The 17,977-nt window shown below is 35.1% G+C and overlaps 1 protein-coding gene across 1 annotated transcript in view; it reads right to left on the reverse strand.

Moving 5' to 3' along the window:
- UBE2K (ubiquitin conjugating enzyme E2 K) overlaps nucleotides 1–17,977 on the reverse strand; it is a 73,354-nt gene that overhangs the window by 24,557 nt on the left and 30,820 nt on the right. Inside the window, exons 2-3 of the mRNA XM_003985425.5 lie at nucleotides 7,158–7,251; nucleotides 2,927–2,985 (exon numbers count right to left, since the gene is read on the reverse strand). Of these exons, the coding sequence (XP_003985474.1) occupies nucleotides 2,927–2,985; nucleotides 7,158–7,251 (153 nt within the window). The remainder of the gene's footprint in view (nucleotides 1–2,926; nucleotides 2,986–7,157; nucleotides 7,252–17,977) is intronic.

The following is a 17,977-nucleotide window of genomic DNA, read 5'->3' on the forward strand; positions in this document are numbered from 1 at the left end:
CTTGTTCTTGGTGGAGTCATATTTACTGCTTTAGAGATTATGACTCACTCCTTCCTCATTAAGATAAAAAAAAGTGGAGCACACTGGGCCTTATGGGATTTGTGTTCTATTTAACCTCTAGGCCTCAGTTCCCTCATTTATTAGGACTATTATAAACACTGTTGCAGGAAAGGCATATAAAATTTTTGGCACAAACCAAGTGACAGCTGCTACTGCCATTATTTAATGGTAAAAAATATAGTGGTTGAGGGCAGTCTCTTTTGAGGTCTTTTCTTTCTTTCTTCCTCCTTGTTTCCATTAAAAATTTTTTGTAGGCTATGAGGGCAACCTTATCACTAAACGTTTAACATCTGTTTATGGGCACATGGGTGGCTCAGTCAGTTAAGTGGCAGCAGGTCACGATCTCATGGTTTTGGGAGTCTGAGACCCACATCAGGCTCTGCACTGGCAGCGTGGAGCCTGCTTGGGACTCTCTCTCCTCCCTCGTCCCTCCTCTCTCTCTCTCTCTCTCTCTCCCCGTCTCTGCCCCTCTCCCACTCACCCTGTCTCTCTCTCAAAATAAATAAATTTTTTAAAAAAAGTAAAAAATAAAATCTTCTGTTAAATTTATGGTATTCAACAATTTAAAGTATCCTCAAGTGACTATTCATTCCAATGATTACACTGCAACCTAGATTGAAACCAGTGGAGGGCAACCAGGATGAGGATGAAAATTAAGTCACAGATATAAGATAAAAACTTAATAATCGTGGCCATCTCTAAGTGCTAATATTGAAAAATGTTTTTTAAAATAATTCAATATGTAATTTTCTCAAATTTCTACAAAAAGCGCAAACTACTTTTATACTAGAAAAAAAAAAAGGCAAGAAAAAAGAATCAACCAGGCTTAAATGGTAGAAACAACCAAAATGTTCCTTCCTTGATGGTTAAAAAAGTGGCATATTTAGGGGCACCTGGGTGGTTCAGACGGTTAAGCATCCAACATCAGCTCAGGTCATGAGCTCTCAGCCAATAGCTCAGAGCTTGGAGATTGCTTTGGATTCTGTGTCTCCCTCCCTCTCTGCCCCTCTCCTGCTTGCACTGTCTCTCTCTCTCTCTCTCAAAAATAAATGAATGTTAAAAAAAAATGTTTTTTAACGTAGCATATATGAATGGAATACTATTTAACCTTAAAAAGGAATGAAATTCTGATACATGCTGTATGTAATATGGATGAACCTTGAAGACATTATATGAAGTGAAATTAGATACAAAAGGACAAATATTGTGTGATTCCACTTAATTGAGGTACCTCACATAGTCAAATTCATACACAAAAAGTAGAACATTGCCTATGGAGCTGTGGGCACGGGGTAAGTAATAGGGAGTTACTGTTAAGATGAGAAAGTTCTGGAAATGGATTGTAGTGATGACTGCACAACAATGTGACTATATTTAATGCCACTGAATTACACTTAGAAATGGTTAAAATGGGGGGTGCCCAGTTGACTTTCCCACTTTGGCTTAGCTCATGATCTCATAGTTCATGAATTTGAGCCCCACAATGGGCTCGCTGCTGTAAGCCTGACAACGCAGAGCCTACTTTGGATCCTCTGTCCCCTCTCTTTGCCTCTCCCCCACTTGCACTCTCTCAAACGTTAAAAAAAAAAAAAAAAAAAAAAAAAGACAAAAAAAGAAATGGTTAAAATGGTAAATTTTACGTGTATTTTATGACAATTAAAAAAAATCAAACTGGTGTTATCAGAAAATAGATGTACATAAGCAACAGAATAATAGACGCTCCAAACTTGGTAGGTGACCCCAACGCATCCTGGAACTTACATTACCATGTCTTTTCTTAAATGGGAACAACCAATAGGTTGAATAAATTCCAGAACATGATGATTGGGGTCCAGCTGTAGAAGGTTTTAAATGCCCAGCTAAGGAGTTTAGACTTTGGCAACAAAGAAAGAAAAGAAACATCAAAACTGCACTTTAAGAAGATTTACAGCAGTGCAAAGAATGAACAGGAGTGGCAAAGATAGAAAGGTGATTTAATAGGCAAAACAGGAAAAGTAATAAAGTTGAATGCCTAACTAAAATGATGACAGCAAAAGATTAAAAGGAAGCTGTTCAGGAGCACCTGGGTGGCTCAGTTGGTTAAGCGTCTGACTTCAGCTCAGGTAATGGTCTCGCAGAGTCTGTGAGTTCAAGCCCCACGTCGGGCTCTGTGCTGACAGCTTAGAGCCTGGAGCCTGCTTCAGATTCTGTGTCTCCCTCTCTCTCTGCCCCTCCCCTACTCACGCTCTCTCTGTCTCTCTGTCACTCTGTCTCTCTCTCTCTCTCAAAAATAAATAAACATTAAAACAAAATTTTAAATAAAATAAAGGAAGCTGTTTAGTGAAAAAATAAGTTTTAATTCAGTTCCCCTTGTTATACATGACCCAGGGCATTCTGTTTCGTCTTTTAACATTCACCAGTTACAACTGTTTGTTCATAATTTTATTTTCCTGCTAGAATGTGAGCTCCGTGAAAGGAAGGACAGTATGTCTTATTTATTGCTATACTGGCACACAGTACTCAAATAACTACTGAATGAATTCAGAATATATTCTTCCCTAAAAAAATACTTCTTCAAGGCAAGTAAGAATTTGTATAAGGGTTCGCTAAATTTGGGAACACTGCCAATTTTTCCAGACCTAGAATTTAAGCCATTGTCAGATGAAACTCCTATTCCTGTCTAGAGCCATTACTAGCTGCCTCTGAGTAAGCTTGCTTTCCATTCTAATTCCAGAAGCAAACCATCTGCCATTACCTGAAATCTTGTCCACACTAAATTTACACATACAACTCAAAAAGCTGTAATCTTAGTAAGCACCAAAATATAAATTAAATGGGTAAAAAAAAAATTTTAGAAGTTCATGCACAAAAAATAGGCTTACAATACCTTAGGGGGATTAAATGGATATGTTTCTGGTATTTTTATTTCTAGCTGATATCTTCCTCCTAAAAAACGGGGAAAACAGAAAGTTAAGAATGCTGCTCATGTCAAATTCGTGAAGCCAAATACAGTGATACGACATCTCAAAACATGTACTACTTTATATTCAATTACAACAAATTCATTTTAACACTGAAACCCAAAAAGGAAATAACAAAAAAACACTAGTTTTTAAAGGTTATTTAAAGCATATAAAATAGCCATTGTATATAACTATATTAGCTTATCAGTGAATAATAGGACTGGAGATAGATGAATACATTAAATCCACAGACAATCCAATGCTTCATTGGAACAATTAGGTAATACAGGTCCCGTCTCCTTTTGTTTCTTCTAGTCCACATTGAGAAGAGTTGCTAAATAACAAACAATATGGAAGGAATTAAAAAAAAAAAAAAACAAAATAGTAAGGAGGTATAAAGGCAGAGATGGTACAGAGAAAAAGGACATATGGTTACGTCATAAACTGAAAAAATCTACTTCTAACTGGTTCTCTCACATGCAGAAATGCCCCAAACTTTTAACTTGTGCCCTAAATTAAAGGCCAACACTTCTTGTTAAAATTTAAAAAATAAAATTCGACAGTAACAGGTAGGCATAAAGACATAAAGCTATTATCTTCCTCTAAATAGGTATTTAAACACAACAAAAGAGGTGGTTCTAACCAGTAATATATAAACAGAAGGCAACTTTCTGTTTTGAAGTTATCTTGAACAACTAGCAGCCAAATATGTATTTTAAAAAAGTTTATCTAGCTTCCCATTAACTGGGGTAATTCAAGGGGAAGATAATGGTCTCTCAAAAAACCCTGGAGGGGAAGTCTTCCACTAGATGAGAGGGTGAATTTGAATCCTAACTTTAAGGAACCTTCTAATCCTAAGATTTTATGACCCATTAATGTAGAATACTCATTATTCTAAAACATAGTAAAACTGTGCTACCGAAGTATTTACATATGAAACTATGCGTAGGATTTGTATCAAAATAATCAAGGGATGGATAAGATCAAAGACTGGCCCTGAGTTGATAGTTATTAAAGCTGGATTAGGAGTATATCAAGGATTCATTATACCATTTGTCTTCTGTATGTATCTTAAACTTTCTATAATGAAAGTAAAATAAAACAAAAACTATGCACTAGCATTATTAACTTCAAAATTTCATACATTCCATTCTCAGTATATCTTGGATTTTCTCAAATCCACTTCCTCCATTGTTAAGAATAGATGAATGTGGATCTGGGAGAAAAACAAAAGAGCAATTCACTTCGTAACCACTTTCTTCAAGCCCTTTTCTTGCTAATTCTTTTTAATGGAATCCCATAATGACTGATGCATGTGCCTGAAATCACAAAGCATATGGCAACAGTGAAATAAACATAAAGGAAAGTAGTCAAAACAAAAGAAACAAACAAGATAGGTAAGAGAAGAGTACCTGAGAAAGTTTTGTGTATATAGACACACCTGTTTATATTAATGTGTAGGCTCTTTTTCCTAAGAATCTTACTTCTTCTGATAAATTCTAGATTATGGTCTCTATAACCTTTCATATAAAGTTGTTCCTTCTTGAATGTCCAAAACTCTCTCTTAGGGGCATGAGAGCCCAGATATACTATGTAAATAGTGGACTAGAGTCTCCCAATCCTATTTTTACTCTACATGCCATTTATATGCTCTGTCTTGCCTTATTTTCTGACAACTTTCAACATATAATCACTAACACTAATCATAATATTATTGGATATAAATATAACAGAGTGACAGAACTAAGACAACTTTATAACTACATTATTCATATTAAAAGTTTTCGCTATAAATCATTTCTTCTTTAAGAACAGCTTTAGGTATTAAAACTTTATAATCTTTAAATTTAACTTAATCTAAAAGGAAGACAGGGAAGGGGTAAGGTTTTTAAAATATCAACAACTATTCCATAAATTCACAACTCCTCTTAGGAAAAAAGGCTCAAGAACTAAATTGCTCCTTTGCCACTCAGCTCTTAAGGCAAAAGAAGAAAAGAGAGTTAAATAACATGTGCAATACAGTAATTTTTCCATGGGTATTCTACTTTTCAATCTGATTACTTCTAACACAACATAGTTGCCTCATTAGTTAATGATGATTATAAACGTTTTAACATTCTACATGGAAACACTTGCCTTAGCTATTGAGGTTTAAAAGACAAAACAAAAACTATCAAAAACTATCAACCCTGCAATAAATATTATCAAAAGACTCATGTTCATGTCTCAAAAATAGTATCTAAGTTTATGCCCTTGAATATTCAGTGCTTTTCTTCAATAGTTTTATGATAAAAAGAATACAATTTATACAAAAAGCATATTAAAACTAGTCTATCAAAAAACAAACAAAAATACAAACCAACCAGTCTTATCAACATTAATGTCTCACTTAGTGGCAGCAGCAGAAATAAACACTTAAAATATGACCAAACTTGTTTCCAATTAATAAAGAATATGTTTTGTGTGTGTGTGTGTGTATACATATGTACATACATATATATACACACACATATATACATAACTTATTACTACAAATGAGTATTATATCCAATTTCTAAAAATTCATCTACTTTTATTAAGGGTTGCTAAGAGAATAATGAACATTCTACCTATCTAATTTGGTTCAGGAGGTGCCTTGTTTATAAATACCAGTTTGCTGGAAGAGTTCTAGAATGATAATGCTACTGCTGTACTGTCTTTTATCCTAAACAACCTAAAAAATTCAAGAATATTTACAATGCCTGCCTTTAAGAAGAAGCTAGTGCATCATTACATACAACATCTACTATTAAGATGAACTTGATTTTTATAAGACAACAAAAGATCTCTTTCCCACCTAATGACTGCCAAAAGGACTAAATGAATAACATCCATGAAAGCATCCAGACAAGGCCTGGCATATAGGAGGCACTCAATAAACGATCTAAAACTAAATGAGGTCAAGAAATGGCAATTATGAACTATAAAACAGAAAATAAAATGTTATCATTTAAGATTTGGTAGAATATGCTAAAGACATCCTAGGGTCTTTAAAAATTTAAATGAAAATTGAAAGATATTCTAGAATATTGAATTTTTCTGATAACTTTTGGTTTTCTGATAACTTCTGGTTAACTATTCATTACAGACTGCCCCAATCAAAATAGACATAACCACCACTTCCAATATTCAGTCAATCTTCATTCATTCGAAAGCAGAAAGTAATTAGAAACATAGGGTTTGAAGTCATAGGCTATTAGGACTCAAATCCCAGATGTGCCATTTAGATGTGTGACCTTAAACAAGTTACTTCTCTGGGCTTAAATTTCTTCATCTATGAAACAATGATAACTACTTACCTCATAAGGTTTGTTCCAAGGATTAAATGAGAAAATACACGTAAAGCTCTAAAAATAAGTCAATAAATGCTACTACTACAAATTCTGTTATATGATTTCTATTAACCATACATTTGAGTGCCTATTATATGCAAGAACCTTGGTTATGCTATATAACCCAAGTTTATAATAATATTCATTACCGAAGGTTTGCCTAAAGAGGAAATAAAAAGCTATAAAGCTTCCTTCTATCTTACCACCCAATTCCACTGTCTAAAGTAGCTACAGACTAAATCTGTGAACACAAAGTTCAGCAAAGTTGCCTCCTTTCTTTTCTATGTGTCTTGAAACGATCACTCAAAGCTTTCCTGAATAAAGAAAATTAAATATTTGGAATACAGCCTGTACGAAGACGAACGAATGAATGAAATGCTAAATGACAAACGGGAGGGAAGCTTTTTTAATAAATATTTTATCAGTCAGAAATTTAAGGCAAGGTTTGTTATAGATACCATATGAAGGATAACTGAGCATCTATAGTCCATGTAAATTAGAGGCTTGACATGCTAGATGTTTTCCCCTGTTAAATTCTAACTATATAACCTGTAATTTGGCCCTAACTAAATCTATGTTGGGGAAAGAAAAAAATTAGCTAAAATTCAATAAGAAAAATCAGTCTATATAAATACCTAAATTTATTATTTAAATATTCTTGTAATACCCTAAGCCAAATGAAGTTACCTTCCATGTAGTTTAAGGATGCTTAAGATTATTCTGATTTAATGTTTCAGACAAGTTCTAATACACACAATATTTTGATACAGAAAAAAGTACTTGCCTTCATATGGTGTGTCTGGAGGTCCTGCTATTTCTCCTCTTAATTCTGTAAAATTCTCATCTACAAGATCTACTTTAATTTGATTTTTGCTCGTCTTAAAAATAAACAGAAAATAAATGTTAGTCATATCAGCAAGAAAAAAGCCTATTTTAAAGTATTACCTATAAAAAATTTTGAAGACCCTCTTTCATAAACTTGATTATCTCCTCTAGTAAAAATAATTGCCTGTGCTTTTCTAGGATTTAATTAGCCAGTTTTAAGAATATTTAAAACCAAAAAACTAACAATTTTTCACTTCAATGTTTTTAATGAAATAACACCACTTTGAACAGTACAATGGCTTGTTGACTTTACTGGAATGTTTAGACAAAAATAGCAGACACCTATTTTACATTTGCCAATTTCATGTATGTTCAGTCCAAAGTGATCCATCTATTCATCTGTAGATGAATGCTGTTATACTACAACCCCAGGTTACATGGATTCTATCCATATAAACAGAAAATTCAAGGTCACTAAAAGCCATTTAGTGTATAAAGTCTCAATTGAACTAACTACAACTCTAGATGTTTAGGTTAACTGAAATAATATACCGTCTACCCAGATGGTGAAAACTCCAAGCATCTAATTTCCCTTTCCATGAAAATTCTTGAAGCATCGATGCCTCACTAGAATCATCTAATGCCTTCTTCAATTTAAGTTGCTTAGTTTTAAACTAAGCTAAACTGCTTAGTTTACTTCAGTGGCAACTACCTACTTTTCAAAAGACTTTTAAATTTATCTATATCTATTTATTTCCCACTTTGTATTTCTCTAAGTCCTTTCACATCTATAGTATCATTTCAATTTCTCAATCCATTCTGAGTCAACGGTGACCTTCAAATGATTCAGAAAACCCTCCAGTGGAATTCACATTCATGTTCAAAAGTACCCATCTGCAAACGAGCTCTCCACTTATATTTTCCAATCTACACTACACTTCACTAGTCTAGGTCTATATTCCTAATATGGCAAATCTCCTTTTCTCAATTGTTAAAAACATAAATCCTTAATATATCAGTTACATTTTCATTTTTTTGGTTAGGACTTCATATTTTGTTACCTGAGTGACACAATATATCTGCTCTTATGGAAAAAGCCTCACAAGATTTCAATAATAAATTTTTTTATTTCAAACCTACCTTCTTAAACTTGTTAATGGATGACAATGTAAGAATTACTGTTTTAAGGTCCTTCCTCCCCCAACTTCCAACAGAAAATACCATTTTTACTCTTTTGCTATGCTAAACAGTTTTAATACAGAATGTTAAGTACTGAAAAAATCGTAACTTAAAACCCAAATGTTAAAAGATTTCACATGACTCCTAATTAATCTTATCTTTTAATAAGATTTTAAAACTTTATGCATTTTAAAAACATTACAATTAGGTTTATTTAATAAACTTTTAATATTTGGGATCAAAGTATTTCATATTTTTCTGAAATTAATTTTATACCAAAATTAAAAGTAATTATAAACATACCATGGCAAACTCTATCCTATGCCCTAAAAAATCATTAACATCCTTGGTATTTGCAGAAGATGAAATGTACAATTTTACCAATGATAAAATACTTCGTCTAGTATGCACAGGAATGAATAATGTTAAAATGAAAATCAGAGGCACCATATACACTTTCACTAACCAATTTAAGAAGACACAAGTAGAACTACGGACTTCCATTTCTCCCCTGACAGTTCTAAGTAAAATAAGAGTAATTAGATCTTGCACATCATCAATGCTTTCTAAGTTCTTTATAGCTTCCCACAGTACTCCCTTTCCAAAAAGAAGTAAATAGCCCTAAAATGTCAGGATAGTAAAGAACATGATTAAAGTTTTGGGAGGAAAAGAGGAGGTAACAGAAATTAGAAAAGCGGACTTCTGGATTGCCACCAATTCTTGAGTTAGTAAAATGCTAAATAAGAACTACTAATTTTATTAGTATACCTCTGTCCTATTTCTGTCCTCATTACCCCCAAATTATAACTAGAGGAAAATGGGTCTTTTTTTTCTTTCTTTTCTCTAGAGAAAGTACACTATAAGTGTATGAAAATTTTACTAAATTAGCTAAAAAAAAATACAATCACCATGATGAATCCATTATAAAGAAGCATCCTATATGGTCTAGAGTAAGGTACTTATCTGCAGATAACCAAAGATAAAAAGAAAATGGAAAGTTAAAGACAGGTTTTTCACAGCTTATTTTTTCCATCACGTAACAATTACCCTTCGTTACCTCCACAGTTTAATATCCAGTTTATTCCACAATCCAAAATTCTGATCCCAGTGCTCTCAGCAAACTAACTTAAAATCCCACTTAAGACTCAAGTATTGTAAGGAAGATGGAAAATGGTAAAAAATGACAGTATTTTAAAAAGTATGGAAGTCGGACAGATGTGAGTTGAATCCTAGTTCTGCCACTTACTTGTGGCATTAATTCAGCAAAGTCACTTAGTATCTCTCAATTTTATTACTGTAAAATGAGAATACATACCCAATTTAAATGAGAATATTGTGGATAGAAGTGACAGTATCAATTATAAAAACCTTTGCTTTCAAAGCCTTATTTTATAAAATTTATTTCACAGTTGTGTTTCCAGTCTAAGAATGGAAATGTTGTTTCTTAAAATAAATAACAAAACAATGTGTTATTCATTTTAATGACCAGGAATGCTAAGGCTTTTGGATGAAACCCTGAAGAAATGTGTTATCACTGTACTACATTTTTTTGTGAGAACACCTGCAAAACTGCTTTTCTATACCTCCTTCTGCCAACTCAACTAAACACACAGTGGGACCTCTGCTGGTCTTGATTTTTCTGATGTCCCTTTGCTGCTCCAATGCATTTCTAACAGATAAAAGGAAAAGAGATGAATAGAACTACAGTTCCTAGTAAAGATTTTTAAAATAATCTATTAAAATATAACAGAAAATATGCAAAATAGTACATAATGTTGAACGTAATTTGGATGTGGTAAATTAACATTACTGCCAATTTGCAATGGTGCGGACTTAAAGCAGTTTTAATAGATTTCCAAGGCCAAGTCTTTTGGTGAATTGATACCATTATCACAAAATTCTTTCAAATAATTCCTGGGTTCTACTATATGCCAGAAAGAAATATCAAGTGTTAGTGAACAAAACTAAGTCCCTGCCCACTTGGAGCTTACATTCTAGTAGGAAAAACTAAAAACAAAGATTTTATCATAAAAGCTCTAAGTACAGGGGCACCTGGGTGACTCAGTTGGTTAAGTGTCTGACTCTTGGTTTTGGCTCAGGTAATGTTCTAATGGTTTCACGAGTTCGAGCCCCACATCGGGATCTGTGCTGATGGTGTGGAGCCTGCTTGGGATTCTCTGTCTCACTCTCTGTCTCTCCCCCAGTGACACTGTCTCTGCCTCTAAATACATACATACATACATACATACATACATACATACATACATACATACATACATAAACAAGCTCTAAGTACATTATTATTTAACCTGTTTAAACTTACTATGTGACCTTGAGCAAGTTAATTAACCACTCTGTACCTCAGTTTCATCATCTGTCAACTGGGGATTATAAAAGTACCTACTACATACAGTTCATGGGGGAATTTAATGAACTAATACAGTATATAAAACAATGCCCGACATATAGTAAATGCTGAATGTATAGTCATTTAACACTGTAATATGGTGACTTTTAACAATGATGTTGGAGCAGAAAACTTCCACCAAAGCCAATACTGTATGTTTTTTTAAGGACAATTTGTCACATTAGTCTTACTTGTATTTACTCTGGAAAATTTACTCTAAAAATTTCAACCTAAATTTAGATAGACAAATATAGCTCTACATTACCCCTAAAATTATAGATAAATTCTTATATCCAGTAAAGAAACTATTAATTTGTGTCCTAGTCAAATCACAAGTAGTGGGAGACCTGAGTAGCTCAGTTGGTTGAGTACCCAACTCTTGATTTCAACTCAGGTCATGATCCCAGGGTCATGGGACTGAGTATCCACTGGGCTCCATGCTCAGTATGCTTGAGATTCTCTCTCCTCTTCCCTCTGCTCCTGTCCCCTGCTAGCACTCTCACTTAAGAAAAAAAAAAAAAAGGTTTAAAAAATCACAGCTACCAAAATTTAGGGTGTAATGCAAATGAATGTGAAATTCAGTTTTTCCTAATTTGTTGGAAATGAGGCTTAAAAGGGCTTTTTAAATTTTTTTTTTTAATGTTTATTCATTTTTGAAAGACAGAGCACAAGCAGGATGGGGCAGAGAAAAAGGGGGACACAGAATCTGAAGCAGGTCCAGGCTTTGAGATGTCAGCACAGAGCCTGACATGGGGCTCAAACTCATGAACTGTGAGAACATGACCTGAGCCAAGCCGAAGTCAGATGCTGAACCGACTGAGCCACCCAGGTGCCCCAGAGGCTTAAGATTTAACAGTTGCCATTATGTTCACATAATTTAATATAAATGACTTCTCTTTCCCCTACTATCCTAAGGCCCTCCCAAATAAGAAAGATTTCCACCTTTCAAGCAGTTATAAAAAAAATTCTAGGGGGGTCCAGGTGGCTCATTTGGCTGAGCATCTGACTCTTGATTTTGGCTCAAGTCATGATCAAGAGATCAAGCCCCATGTCAGCCTCAGCACTAGGTGTGGAGACTGCTTGAGATTCTTGCTCTTCCTCTGCCCCTCTCCCCCACTCACTCTCAATAAAATAAAGTAAAATAAAATAAGATCCTCTGAAACTTGGGGCATGTCACATACCCAAAGCAGGTTGACATGGAAACTAAGAGACTAGAAGGCCATGGGGAACATTTATGACCCTTACCAACTCCAAGTTCTAGAACAGTACTGTTCAATAGATAATAATGTATGTCACAAATGTACTTTAAAATTTTCTAGTAATCACATTAAAAACAGTAAAGGAAGTAGAGAAACTAATTTCAATGATTTATTTATCTCCTATATATATATATATATATATATCTCCTATATATATATATATATATATATATATATATATATATAGGAGATAAATAAATCATTGAAAAAATGATAGTTTTATATATATACATATATATATATAAAACTATCATTTTAACCTATGATCAAAATAAAATTTGAGATATTTTCTTTTTAAAATACTAAGTCTTCGGGGCGCCTGGGTGGCGCAGTCAGTTAAGCGTCCGACTTCAGCCAGGTCATGATCTTGCGGTCCGTGAGTTCGAGCCCCGCATCAGGCTCTGGGCTGATGGCTCGGAGCCTGGAGCCTGTTTCCGATTCTGTGTCTCCCTCTCTCTCTGCCCCTCCCCCATTCATGCTCTGTCTCTCTCTGTCCCAAAAATAAATAAAAAACGTTGAAAAAAAAAAATTAAAATACTAAGTCTTCAAAATCCAGTGTGTAATTTATAATTGTAACACTTTTCAATTTGGACTGTCCACATTTCAAGTGTTCAAAAGACACATGTGATAGGCAAATCTGCAGACACAGGAAGTAAATTATTGGTTATTAGGAGAGGAGAGGGAAGAGAGATGGGAAAGATCTGCTAATGGGTGCGAGGATTATTTTAGGGGAAATGTTCCGGAGCTGGATAATGGTGACAGTTGCACAATTTTGTGAACATATTATAAACCACTGAATTGTACATTTTTTAAACTCAAAAAGTTTTTTAAAACTTGAAAAAAAGTCACATGTGGCCAGTGGCCACAGTACTGGACAAGTACAGCTCTAGAGAACCAGGAAATAATAGCCTCTCCAATTACAAGAGTGTGTCATTTAAATTTTACTTTGTGAATTTCTATCACATACTTCACACAATCTATAATGCAGAATAATTAAAGTTCTGAACATATTAACCCCATGAATATTTACTGAGTATCCTATTCATAAGGCTAACACTATTCACAAGGCTAACAGGGATTGAGTGGTAAAAATGATCGACCAGAAATGTTCTCTAACCCACCCTATTCCCACAGAGCCTTTATTCTTAAGTATTAAACAATAATTTGTAATATTATTAAATGAAGTACAGGATATCATGAGAGTAATATTTAACAAAGATGGAATCTTTAGAGTAAGAAAAAGCTTCCCTGAGGAAACTACCATTAAAAGATTTAATCTGGTAAAGCCAATGATGGCATTTCAAGTAGAAAGTCCACCCTGTACAAAACAGAAGCAAAAAAGGACCTAGCATGTTTAAGAATTGAAAAGCCACCCATGTGCCTAGAATACACAGAATAAAGGAGCAGAAATGAAGCAAAAAAGGTTGGCAGGAGCCAGATTATGCAGGGTCATGAAAAACAATGAGAAACACTGAAAGTTGTAACCCGACAATGAGATTTGATTCTTTTAAATAACCAACTATAGGGAAGGGAAAAAGCCTGGAGGTAGATTAAAGCAGAAACAGAGAGAAAATCTACTTAGATGAAATGAAGTAAATTAATTAAGAGAGAGAAGAGAGGTAAGAGTTCTAGGACTAAGCTATTAAAACAAAGTGTATAATCTCTTAAAGAAACAAGGATCACTCTTACAGCTTGCTTTTTCCATTGAGTAGATGATAGTATAATTAAACTAAGATAAACAAGAAATTGGGAGGTCAGAGTTTGGGGAAAGGGAAAATAAAAAATTCAGTTCTGGACATGTTGAGAACTGAATATTCTAAGGGCCAAGTACATAGTTGAAAACTCAGGTCTAGAGTTCAGGAGTGATCTGGGCTAAAGATATGAGGATGAGCTAGACAGCAAAAATCAGGATAGTCTGTTATCACTGGCACCAAAGAAGAAAAATGTTTAAAGAGAAAGTTAATGTTGCTGACAGTAATAATAATAGCTAATACTTATGTAACACCTTATAAGTAGCATTTTGACTTATATGTAATAACTCGCTTAACCCTCATTAACAATTTTATGTATTTACCAATAAGGAATCTGAGATACAAGGAGGTCACAGAGCTAATAATTAGTGAAGCCAGGTTTGAAAAATGAGTCGTGAGCCAAGATATACACATTTTATTTCACTGACTCTAAGATACCATCAGTTATAGGATGCCCTGATATATGCCAAAAAGAAAAAAACACCTTATTTACACTATAACACAATATTTTATCATTTAGAATTTTTATTTTACACTTACTCAAAGAAATTTTAGATTTTACAAATATCACTCTTAAGACTGCATAAAGAAAAAAATAAGCAAAATAGTTATTTTCTTCACACTGAAAGCCCTGAATGTGTGTACACACACACGTACGTACACACACACACACACACACACACACACACACACACACACACACACACACCTTCCAGAAACATACATAAGAAACTGGCAATAGCGGTTTGCTTAGCGTAGTAAAACTAAGAACTATGGATCTGGGGTAAATGGGAGACCAAGGTACTGTTTGAAAACTATTTTAAACACATAAAGAATTTTTTCTGCAAAACACGTTAAAAAGACTGATGGTCCTTGCAAAAGTCAAATGGTAATTTATCCACTATAATTGGGTAGTATATGAGAAGTGAGGAAATGGAGACCATACAGAGAACAAATTTTGGTTATAAAGAGTGAGAAGTAGAGCAGAATTTGGAGAAAGAGGGTAGAAGGACAAGTTTTCTTAACATAACCATTAAATAGCTAGCGAGATAGCTATAGTGGAGAGGGAGAGGGTAAAAATAAAGGATGGCAAGGGTACCCAGATGGCTCAGTCAGTAGATCATGTGACTGCTGATGCCAGGGTTAGAAGTTTGAGTCCCACATTGGGTATAGAGATTACTTAAAAAGAATTTTTTTTTAAAATGTTTATTTTTGAGAGAGATAACATATGCACATACAAATGGGGGAAGGGCAGAGTGAGAGGGGGGCAGAGGATCCGAGGCGGGCTCTGTGCTGACAGCAGAGATCATGATCTGAGATCATGACCTGAGCAGAAGTCAGATGCTCTACTTACTGAGCCACCCAGGTGTCCCTAAAAATAAAATCTTTAAATAAAATAAGTAAAATAAAGGATGACAGATAATGTAATGAACAAGATGGAATGGGGAAGAATGGGTGAAATCCAGAATGAAAAAATAAATGACTGACCTCATATAAAGAACACTTCAAAGAGAAAGTTATGTGAATGTAAGCTGTGTAGGTCTCATTTTTCTATCCTCAATGAAATTCTAACCTTTTCCCACACTACTAGTGTGAACTATTTAACAATCTTCAGGAATTAAGTCTGGGATGTGATCCCTAACATAATCATCCTGATCAAGCATAGTCTTTTAAAAGTCACTTACTGGGAGCAAGAATTTAAGAACAGGGTCTAAATTTAATTCAGTACCTAGCACATAGTAAGGGCTCCATACATTCCAGAACTGGCTTAAACAAGCTATAATTTATAGAAGAAATACATGCCCAGAATTAAAACATGCCTGGAATAAAACTTTCTAATGTTTACAATCATATCAGAATATGAAAACAAAGGTGATATCCACAGCCACATTTGTACACTACTTCACCTTATCTTGTATGAGAACAGTCACTCCTTTTCCCATTTTTTGGTTGGATTAAATCCCACTTCTGATAGGGTTACTATAAAGCTACTAAAATCAACAACATTGTATTGGTAAGAGGAAAGACACACAAAACAATGGTACAGAATAGGAAACTCAGAAAGGCTCATACCTATGTAGTCAACTAATCTTTGACAAAGGGGCAACTGGATAGAGAAAAAAAAATATTTTCAACAAAAACAGTGCTAGATCAGTTGGACATCCACATGCAAAGTAATCTTACCATACATTTTTGATTTTCTAAACTGGCAAAATTAAAAAAAAATTTTTTTAATGTTTATTTTTGAGAGCGAGAGCATGCACGAGCAGGGGAGGGGAAGAGAGAGAGGGAGATAGAGGATCCAAGCAGGTGCTGTGCTGTCAGCACAGAGCCCAATGTGGGGCTTGAACTCATGAACCAGGTCATGACCTGAGCCAAAGTCAGATGCTTAACCAACTGAGCCACCCAAGTGCCCCTAAACTGTCAAAATTCTTAATATCTAATACTAGTTAAAGTTGAAGGGATACCAATAAAGCTCAGAAACCCTTTTAATGGCAATACAACAAGAAGTATTAACACCATACAATTTGTCACACTCTTTAACCCAGTATTACCACTCCTAGAAACTGCGTAAAGAAATAATTTCATTATAGGTAGAAAAAAATATATAACTATAATGGTAATCACTGAAGCATTAAATATAATGAAAAACAATAACCTAAGTATCCATTAACTGAGGGTTGTCCACAAGAATTATGGTGCAATTTAATAGAGAATACTACAAACAAAAATAAATGAATATACTTCTGGTTTCCAATCCAACATGTAAAAACTTGGAAGACATCACTCCCACCTACAGAAGGAAAAAAGGGAACTGAAAATCAACAACTTTTTATTTTTATTTATTTTTTTTAACATTTATTTATTTTTGAGACAGAGACAGAGCATGAGCAGGGGAGGGTCAGAGAGAGAGGGAGACACAGAATCCGAAACAGGCTCCAGGCTCTGAGCTGTCAGCCCAGAGCCCGATGCGGGGCTCGAACTCATGGACTGTGAGATCATGACCTGAGCCAAAGTCAGACGCCCAACCGATTGAGCCACCCAGGCACCCCCAACAACTCTTCTTAAATCCACCAGAGAATTGAAGTCTCAGGGCAAACTGCTGCCCCCAAAACTGAGAAGACAGAAAATAAGATTCAAAACTTACCAGGGTAAAAGCTCACAAGCATCTCTGCATGAACCATTACTCAGGTAGGAAAACCTAAACTGTAACTGACAAACTGCTAGAGACACAATCAGGATGAATTTTAAAGTGAAAAACTCCCAAGGAGCCTTCCCACTTTTGTTGAGTTTTTACCTCCAGGATCCCTACCAGGTTTACACAGTGAAGATAAGAGAAAATGCCCTCATGCTTCTGGCAGGAGGAAGGGGAAAGAAGCCATTTTGAAATAAGCCCAGGGTATTCTTTGGGAGAGACAAAGTGTGAATGGGTGAGGGGCAGAGAGAGAGGGAGACACAGAATCTAAAGCAGGCTTCAGGCTCTGAGCTGTCAGCACAAAACCCAACGCGGGGCTTGAGCTCACAAACCATGAGATCGTGATCTGAGCAAAGTCAGACCAACGAACTGAGCCACCCAGGTGCCTCTACACCCAGGGTATTCTGCCTAATAAGGCCTTTCCTCAAGAGAAACTTTCACCAGACCCTAACCAACTAGAGTTTTTTTTAACAGACCTAACCAACCTAAGCTACAGGAAAATATCCGATTCCAAATCCCTCCAGACTTCCAGTAACATCTAAGGGTGGAAGGGGACTGAGAAGCATTTAAAATCACAGCTAAAAAGACTGAGACCCAATTACAGGACTATAAAGTGCTTTCCCTCCCCCAGCCACCACATCAATAGGGTTCCTGTGCAATAACAGGGGTTATAACTCGAACTGCAGGTCTCAGACCTTACTTAAAGATGGTGCCTGGGTGGCTCAATTGGTTGAGCATCCAGCTCTGGTTCCAGCTCAGGTCATGATCTCAGTTTGTGAGTTTGAGACCCACATAGGCTTCTGTGCTGACAGTGCAGAGCCTGCTTTAAATTCTCTCTCCTCTCTCTGTTCCTCTTCTCTGTCTCTCAAACTAAATAAACAAACAAACAAGTCTCTAAAGAACCCCAAAGGCAACAGGGGAGACAAAAAGAAGGGTATCAGAGGAGATTTTAGATTCTGACATCTACACTACAGCAATCAGTAAACA

The sequence above is a fragment of the Felis catus genome, chromosome B1, assembly GCF_018350175.1.
Source record: "Felis catus isolate Fca126 chromosome B1, F.catus_Fca126_mat1.0, whole genome shotgun sequence".
Lineage (NCBI taxonomy): Eukaryota > Metazoa > Chordata > Mammalia > Carnivora > Felidae > Felis > Felis catus.